The sequence below is a fragment of the Episyrphus balteatus genome, chromosome 2, assembly GCF_945859705.1.
Source record: "Episyrphus balteatus chromosome 2, idEpiBalt1.1, whole genome shotgun sequence".
NCBI classification, from domain to species: Eukaryota; Metazoa; Arthropoda; class Insecta; order Diptera; family Syrphidae; genus Episyrphus; species Episyrphus balteatus.
Window position 1 is genome coordinate 20178801 of NC_079135.1, and position 10065 is coordinate 20188865.

At 28.2% G+C, this 10065-nt stretch overlaps 1 protein-coding gene across 1 annotated transcript; it reads left to right on the top strand.

Moving 5' to 3' along the window:
- Nucleotides 1-1036: 1036 nt before the first annotated feature.
- LOC129908272 (uncharacterized) lies at nucleotides 1037-7038 on the top strand. Its single transcript, XM_055984658.1, has 8 exons — nucleotides 1037-1630; nucleotides 3262-3418; nucleotides 3499-3642; nucleotides 3716-3894; nucleotides 3968-4170; nucleotides 6155-6366; nucleotides 6431-6560; nucleotides 6633-7038. The coding sequence occupies exons 1-8, from the start codon at nucleotides 1037-1039 to the stop codon at nucleotides 6958-6960; spliced, it is 1947 nt and encodes a 648-aa protein (XP_055840633.1). The 3' UTR covers nucleotides 6961-7038.
- The last annotated feature ends 3027 nt before the right edge of the window (nucleotides 7039-10065 follow it).

Genomic DNA, 10065 nt, shown 5'->3' on the forward strand with positions numbered 1-10065 from the left:
TTCTAAAGAATAAAGCCATATTTAAATTTTTACAATGCGTAAAAGGTTAAAAAACAATCATTTTTTATGAAAAAAAAAACAATTTTTTTGTATCTTCTTACATTATTAAATCCATTTTTTTATATGACAATCTGTAATAAATTGTATATCATCTGAAAGCTTATTATTTTACCTTTTATATGACACTAAAATCATATTTTTACAATGTCTACAAAAAAGTTAGAATTTTTTAAAGCAAAACATGTCGAAATTTCAAACTGAGATTAAGGTACTGTTCTTGATCAACAGATCTCCACAGGTGTTTTGAGGCATTTCTGACGTTTTTAAATTTAACATTGTGTAGTTTGTAGTTAATGTACCGTTATGTGTGATATATAAAATGAAAGGGGATTTTGGACTTATAGTTTTCCGGGCTTTTGGGATGTCGATTTTTTTCGGATTTCAGGTTTTCCAAACCCTGTACTCTTGGCAAATTTTTTTACTTTTAAAAATTTATGTAATTTTTAATACCATAGATTTCAACCCATTCTTATACTTTCAAGACTCAAAATAAGTAATGCCAAATTTTTGATGCCAAATATAAGGTTATTTACCTTATAACCTCCATTAGGAAACCAATAAGTGTTATTTTTTCATAGGCCTACATAAAGCCTCTAAATTTTTCCACTTATTTTTGTAAACGATTTGCGCAAAACTACTGCGTAAATATTAAATCATTTATTCATATGAAATTTTGACAAGATCATGGTTCTTATAAAAACATTGTTTCCACAACTTGCGCATTTGAGTTCAAATAAACAAAAAAATTTAACAAACATTTTTTCTTTATTATGTATTTTTGAATAAATTTGCACAAGTGTTTTAAATTATTTGAAGACAATTCAAACAATATTCTAGTCTCGAAAAAGTATAAAAACCGTCACTTTCAAATATCGTTAACTAGTTCTTCGTAATTAGTGGAAAAGTGTTTTTTATTTTTTCCTTCAAAATGAAGTTGAATAAGTATACTATTGGGTTTTTAGTTTGTGTCGTGGCCATGGTAGCCACCCCAACCGAAACAGAGTTATTGGATAAGGATACACAAATCAACACGTTAAATGCTCTCTTGCCAGTTTTGGGTGAATTTGCATCTACCGTAATGGCATTTTCACCACCAGCTGGAACTATTCTTACTACAGCAATAGGAATCATCCATGTAGCTTCCATGCTGATGTATAATGATCCAGAAGAGGGAAAGGACAATAGTGCTATTTCAAATGTCAATTTCATGCAATGTCATGAAAAATTGATGGAACAAGTTCAAAAATCCGAAGAAAATATTATTCAAAAAACTGCTGATTACATTGACAGTGCTGTTGTGGAGTTGAAGTCTGATGCAATGATGACTGAAATGTTAAATTCATTGACATATATACGAAAAAAATCGAATGATAATAGGGAAGAGGTTTTGGATAATAGTATAGTTGGAGATCAAAAAGATTCAATAATGAAGGAAATGCGTGATCCCAACAGTGTTTACAGGGATCATTTGCATTTTTTCATTCCAACATTTATAAAACGTAATATAAGTTTGGCAGTGCATACAAATACCGAAATGTTTGATTATATTTTGCAAAAGAACACATTATTGGTAAGTACATAATTGACTAAAAAATTTATTTAAAAAAAAAAAAAATATTAAGTAGATGAAATGTTAAAAAAATTAAAGTGCCTGATTATTTATTTTAATTAAATATAAAAAAAAATTTTGTTTTTTTTTCGAAAATTTAACTCAAGTCTGCTGAAGAAGTTCAAGTTCCTTAAATTTTCAAGTTTTTTAACATACTTATGGACATTTTATTTTTTAATTTCTAAAAATAAATTTGAAAAAGTACTCAACAAGCACAAGTGGTAATAAAAAATAAATAATTTTTAATAAAAATTTTTTCGGAAAATAAAAATTAAATATAGTACTAATTTTTTTAAAACCTTAAACAAAAAATTTAAAAAAAAATCAATCGATGTTTCAAAAAAAAAAATTCTTTTGTTTTTTCTTATATGCAAATTTTTATTTTTTTATTTTTGATTTTGATTAATTTTGAAAATACAGTGGCTAACAAAATACTTCGTACGATTCACAAACATCATTTATTCAATATTCAAAATTTTTACATATAAGTAAAATGCTATTTATAGTGCATTCTCTTTATGTGTCCGTTTTTTTTTTAAATATAACAGTTTTTAACTAAGTGTTATTTTATAAATAAATTTATTTTTCAAACATTGATTCGTAGAGAAAAACAACAAAAATGTTGGGAAAATCTAAAAAAATTTAAATCTACGTTATGAACAAGTTAGGTGGAAAGAAAATAAAAAAAGGTTTTAACCCACATAATTTTTTCCAAGGTCTTATTTTGGAAATATGAATTTTTGAATTTTTTTACGGGTGTTTTTAAGCGTATTTTTAATATACAAAAAAAAATTCACAAATTTGCACAAAATCATTTGAATAATACAATTTATTAATTTGAAAATGATTTTTACCGAAAACCCGGAAAGGCTATTTTATTCTTACAAATTATTTGACCGTTTCTTATTTACACGTAAAAAAATGCATTTGAAATTAAAAAAAAAATACTTAGTGGATATAGCAAAAAAAAAAAAGAAAAGATTGCATTAAAAAAAAGTTTACATTAAAAAAATACGTATGTATTGCAACTGAAAAATAATTGCATTAAAAATTAAATTTGTATTGCAAATTAAAAATGTATGATTTTGATATTTTAAAAAACACATTTTTGTATTTTTAAAAAATATATACATATTTTTTTTTTTTTTGAAAAATCATTTTTTGTTAAACGGCTTGGTGAAGTATTTCGAAATTTCAGTTTTAGGTGTTTTCAAATACTTTTTGAAATGACATACCAAATGTTTTTTTTGAAAAATGTTGGCAAATTCTTATATTAAAAAAATTAGTTTTTTAAAAAAAAGTTTCTAACGATTTTCAAATATTCAAAAATTCCTTTTCATACAAGAAATCATGTGGCTTATTTCGTTTTGTTATTAAAGTCATTAAAAAGGTGTTTTAACAATCATAAAAACAGATTATGTGTACTTCTTTACATTATCAAAAATTCTTTAATAAAATCAAATTATAATAATTTTCCGTAAAATGTTTTTTTTTTTTTCCTAAAAGCTTTAATAAAAGAGCTCCTTTTACTCCTTTGCATTTCATTTTTATAAGCTTCAAAAAATAAATAAAAATTTGTTCTTATCAAACAGGCCAAGAAAAATGAAGACAGTCACACCGACTCATTGCACAGCAAAATTTTCAAGACCTACTTAGTTATTGCTAAAATTTTATCTGACGGTTATGTTTTACCAATTGCTGCTCAAGCAATTCAATACCAACAAGAAATTGCTGCACAAAAATACCAAGGTAAATAATAAAAGTAGATTATAATTTTATTATTGAATTTAATATTAAACTATTATTTTTTTGTTAAAATTTATTTATAGTTGCCAAATCAACCAAGAAAAGTACCTTAAAACTTATGAAACAATACGAGAACGATATGAAGGCACTTATTGATGAAACTAAAGAATGTTTAGAAAAAGCATCTCGTGAAATCCGCAATACTGGAAATTTCTTAATTGAAAATAGTATGTGTCATCATGTTGAAACTAACAGTTATTATGTTAATTTAATCATTTTATTTTTTTTTAAATTTTAAAGAAAAAACAACTGAAGCCTTATCATTTGCCAAAGTGTTGTTTAAATTCTTTTCAATTGGCCAAAATGGATGTAATGAAAAGGAGGGTCCATTGAAATTTAGTGATTACGAAGTAGTTGATAATTGCAAGCCTTACTCAGATTATGTTGAACCAAACTCTCAATTGACTCTTGCATCAGATGTGTGTATTTATTTAATATTATGATTTTTTTTTTTTATTTATTTGGTTGATTTTTTTTTTCTTTGAAAAACAGTCTAATGATTCTGAAAAACCCTACAAATATATTAACTACATTGCACCTAACGGATTTGAAGGTGTATTGGGACATAAGGTCGATGGTGAACTAGTTGAAGAACCATTATCATCAGATGGAAATTGCCCAACATTGTTTTGTAATGGTTATAAAAAGAACGCAGTTTCAGTTTGCTTACAACGTCTACGAGCTGAACCTGGAAAGTAAGTAAAAAATATTTTTTTTTCTTACTTTAGATCCCAACAAGATAGAAAAAAAAATCATGTGTGCAATTCACACGTGGTAGAAGTGAAACCTTAAAAAAAGATTTTCTTGAAAAAATAAATTGCACGACTGGGGTCGCACGTACTTGCTCTTAGAGTTAAAGTTGCTTAAATTTTTAAGACTTTTTATATAGAAATCTGGAAAAAAAAATAAAATTCGTTTTTTAAAAAAAATAAAATAAAATCTGAAATTAAATTGCCCTCCAAAACAAATATGCAGTTTTGATTGATATATTAACATGCATTTTTAGAAAAAAAATTTTCAAAATCGTTAGAGCCGTTTTTTAAAAAACTAATTTTTTATAAATAATTTTTTGGAAAAAAAGTTTTAAAATAAAATTGGTATGCCATTTTGTAGAAATCAGTAATCAACATCTAAAAACCAAATTTCAAAAAAATTCAATGTCCCGTTTTCGAAAATTTGATTTTTCAAAAAAAAATTTTCAAAATTTTTTTAAAAATCCAAAAATATTTTTTTTTTTAATTTTATTTTTGGCGTATATTTAGATTATATAAATGCTTCTTCACAAAAAGTTTCGTTGAAATCGAATAAGCAGTTTCGGAGATAATCGGATTTGAAAAAAACGGTTCTATGGCAGGTACCGTTAATAATGATTTTCAAAAAAAAATTTTTTCATTGAAAGATAGACCTTAGCTTAAAACTAACATTTGAATTTTTTAAACAAAATCGTTGGAGCCGTTTTCGAGATATTCCAATTTTACTAAAATCGGTATATGACAAGTACCGTTATTTTTGGTCCAAAAAAATTAATTCCAAAAACCCCTCTGGAGAGTCGCCAAATAACGCTACATACCAAGTTTGACATTAATCGGTCCATCCGTTTAGGCTGTAGCTCCTTATACAGACAGACAGACAGACTGACAGACTGACAGACAGACAGACAGACAGACAGACGGACTTCCGGGACCCACTTTTTTGGCATTGTCTACCATCGTAATGTCATGGAAAAATGTTATCTCAACTTTTTTTTTTTGTACGAATACATAACTTGATATATAGTACCTATATCGCAAGTAAAAAAATTACATCATTAAAAAGCTTACAAATTTTCATAAAGAATTAAGCCATAGATACTTAGATTTTTACAATGCGCTAAAAGTATAAAAATAATTTATGCAAAACAATCATTTTTCATGAAAAAAGCAAATTTAAAAAAAAACTTTTTTCTTCTAACACCATTAAATCCATTTTTTCTATGACAACTTTAAAAAAATTTTATATTATCTGAAAGCTTATTATTTCACCTTTAATGTGACATTTTAATCATATTTCTACAATGCCTACAAAAAATGTAAAAAAATTTAAAGCTAACTATGTCGAAATTTTAAACTGAGATTACGGTACTTCCCACATTGTTGGCTGGTGGTCATCGGCAACAACTCCACAGGTGTTTTGAGATATTTTTCAAGTTTGTAGAGCACTTACCTTTATGTGTGATTTATCAAATGAAAGGTAGTATTATAAGTTTACGTATTAAAGTTAAATCAATTTGTATTGTAATTTTTACTGAGAATTGTTTCTAGAAACTAAACCATATTTTTGGAATACAGCAGTAACCCTGCTTTATTTCTTCACTTAAAAAGAGTTCATTCTCCTTTTGGGAACTCAATTCCAACAAAAAATTAAGTTATTTTGAATTTTGTTTCAGTTTACTTTATTTCTGGTATATTAAAATATTTTCTGGTAAATTGAACTATATTATGATTAAATATACAAGAAGTACCCAAATTTTTTACCGGTGTTATTTTTTTTCGTGTAGGGTATAATCCAGACTCATTCTCAATTTTTTTTAATAACTGAAAATCAAAATATTAAAGATTTCAACGAGAATTTTACCTGAAAATCGTTTATCTCAAAGCTTTTGACTTAGTCCTAGATTTATGAAACATCATATCTTTTTAGTGTCATCACTGGATACCGTTTCACAGTTTCTGATGATGGTGTTCTTTGTTACGATATTCAAGAAGCCAAATTTATAGACACTTTGACAGTTGATGCCAGTACAGTTAAATGGACATCACCACAACCCGGCGGACGAACTGTACCATTGACCGCGAAAATAAATAAAATCCAAACTGGTGACTTTTCGGTTGACAAAGGTCAATTCGTGACAGGTAAGATTGACAATATAATTTTTGTAACGAAAATTGAAAAATAATCAAAACTATTCTTGCATAGAAATTCAAATTAAACAAGGAAATCGATATGATCGAACATCAGACACTTTATATGTCTGTGTTGGAGGTTCAAATGAAAGAGGAAACTGGAACAGTTTTACTGATTGTGACATTTCCCCGATTCCAGCATCGTAAGAATAACATAACAAAAATCTAATTTCACTTATGTTCATTCCAATTTAATTTTTTTAATTTTTTTAAAGAAATGAAATTCAACTTGATGGTGATGATCCAGCACAAGGTCCATCAAATAATTTGATCAAATTACCCCCAGTTCCAGGACAACGTAGCTTTATTAAATTGCAACCATCTAATTTCAAAAAGGATTTGGGTCAAACTTCATGTCCATTGATTGATATTAGACCAGTTGTATCGAATCCCCCTTCACCAATGTCCGGTTTTGGATTGTATATTGAAGCTGCAGAAGGATCTTGTGGTATTCTTGCAGCAAAATTAATATCACCAGACTTGAGCGATATGGCTGATATTAATCAAATTAAACTTGCCACTGATGCAACAAAGAGTGCTTAGTAAAAAAACAAAAATATTATTAAAATATTAAGCCACTTTGGCAAATGTTTTCCTTTTGAAAATAAAGTAATTGTAAAAAAAAAATAAGATCATCATGAAATTTCAAAAATAAATTTTTAGGTAAATTGTATTGTATTGTATTTTCATTTGTTCTTTTATAGCATTTATCATTATTAACAGAAAACTATTTTTGTAAGGATCTCGTTTTTGATGGTTGAAGCTCCCACATTCAAGCAAGGTCGACTCGTTGCAATGAACATAAGAGCTTCACGTCCATCTTTACTATAAAAGTCTTTGATGATGAAATCCGCTAAAAGCACTTGAAGAACTTATTGAAGGCAAATAAGCAAAAGTAAAGTTGTAAAATAGTTTAATTCTAAGTGAAAGAATAATAACAAAAGGGATTTTAAGAAAATAAATTGTGTTCATTGCAGAAAACATATCCCAACTTGTTCTTAGAGTCAAGGAGCTTGTATTAAAACAAAAAATATATATAAAAACTTGCTAAAAGAAATAAAGAAAAACAACAAACAGCTTTTTAAATGAAAAAAAAAAAAAATAAAAAAAAAACATAAGAAAATATTTTTTTATGAAATTCATTCTTTTTCAATAATTTTTTGAAAAAAAAAAAAAAAATATAAATAAATAATAATTTGGCCATGCCATGATTTTAAATATGAAAAATTTAGTAATCAATTTTTTTTTTTAATCCCGAAAATTATTTTTCAAAAATTTATATTTGAATTCGGATGTAGCTATATTGAAACAATATTATGTTACTTTTCATTAAATTTCGTTAGAATTGAATTCATCGATTTTGAAAATATCAGAAATTATAATAAAAATTATCTATGGTTTTCCAAAAAAACAGCTTTTATCGTTAAATGATGAGATGAAATGATGTCAAGAAAAGGACAAGGTCTATCCATAAACTAGCACTTAAATTGTTTTTATCAAAATCATATAGGTACCTAGAAGCAACTTCTGAGAAAATTAATCTTATCCAAGATTGGTGTTTCAGATCGTTAATTTTGGTCTTAAAAAATTAATTTCAAAAATAATCTGTACCTACAATTTCCAAAAACCTCTACTTATCAATTATGAAGGGAATCGACTGTGATTTAAAATAAAATGCATGTTTTTGCTAAAAAATGCAAATCTATTAAATCTTCTTGGGCATAACTTTCTTGTTGGTGGAGACTTCAATGCGAAACACACCCATTGGGGTTCAAGACTTATATCAACAAAAGGCAAAAGACTTTTCCAAGCAGGCCGTAAATACAATTGCGAATTCTATTCCTCCAGGTCGCCTACTTACTGGCTTTCCGATACTAACAAAATACCAGACCTTATTGACTTTTTCGTAGCTAAAGGAATCAAACGAAATCACATTAGTGTCGAAGGTAATTATGACTTGTCATCAGATCATACTCCAGTGATTCTAACACTAAGTGAATCGGAAGTAATAGAAAAAAGTAATCCAAAGCTTGTAAATAAGAAAACAAACTGGAGTGATTTTAGAGAAAGGCTTTTAACTTTTATAAATTTAAGATCTCCCATGGATACAATCGAGCAAATTGACCATGAAGTGGAACAATTTATTGCTGATGTGCAACAGGCAGCTGAAGAAAGTACTCCAACATTTTCTAATAGAAGACAAAATGAAATAAAATATCCTTTAGAGATAAGAGAGTTGATAATAGAGAAAAGAAGAGCTCGAAGAAAATGGCAAAATACTAGATTTCCAGATGATAAAACAACGTTTAACCGTATAAGCAACAATCTTAAAAAAACAAATTTATAAATTCAAAAATGATTCACTCAGTACATTCCTAAAGAATTTAACGACTGATGCTTCACTATGGAAAGCAGCCAAGCGCCTGAAAAGACCGCAGTTACTAAACTCTCCCTTGAAATCTCAAGATGGGAAATGGATCGGTAACCCAAAAGAAAAAGCTAACCTTTTCGCGGAGCATCTTGCGAATGTTTTTAAGCCATACCCAACAAACGCGGCTGAAAATAGCTTACAGTTTGTTGATAAGATAGATGAAAGTGAAATACCAATTGTAAGATTAAAAGAAATAAAAAGTATGTGTTTACATCAACTATCAAATAAAAAATCACCAGGTTACGATCTTATTACTGCTCAGGTTATGAAAGAAATGCCTTTGAAAGCCTTCATAAAACTCCAATATATAATAAATGCATGCCTTAAGCAACGGTATGTCCCACACCATTGGAAAATTGCTGAAGTTATTGTCATACCCAAGCAAGGTAAGCCACCTACAGAAGTGACGTCTTACAGACCAATATCGCTTATACCAATTATGGCAAAAGTTTTTGAAAAACTGCTTCTGAAGAGACTTAGCAAAATTATAGAAGAAAGAAGGTTAATCCCAAATCATCAGTTTGGCTTTAGAAATAAACATTCCACGATAGACCAAGTTCATAGAATAACGGATGTAATAGAAAAAGCATTAGAAGAAAAACAAGTATGTTCAGCTATTTTCTTAGATGTTGCTCAATCCTTTGACAAGGTTTGGCATGAGGGACTTGAGTACAAACTGCAAAGGGATCTTCCCAGACAGTACTATGAAATATTAAAATCGTACATCTCAGACCGATTGTTTAGAGTAAGGTACAATCAAGAATATTCGGAATTGAAGAAAATAGAAGCCGGTGTACCACAAGGAAGTGTCCTAGTCCTAGGTCCTACCCTGTATTTACTATACACAAGGGATATCCCAGTTGGGAATCACACCATAATGGCTACTTTTGCAAATGATACCGCAATTTTGGTACCCGACAAATGTGTCTCTAGGGGAGCAGTAAAGCTGCAATATGCCGTCGACACAGTCAGAGATTGGACCGAAAAATGGCGTATCAAACTCAATGAAACAAAATCTTCACATATAAACTTTACAAATAAAAAGATAAACAATATTCCAATATTCATTAATAATCAAGCTGTACCTTACGCCAATACGGCCAAATACCTTGGAATGACTTTGGATGCAAAGCTAAAGTGGAAAGAGCACATCAAAAAGAAAAGAGAAGAACTAAACTTGAAATATAGAAAAATGTACTGGTTACTTGGTAACAACT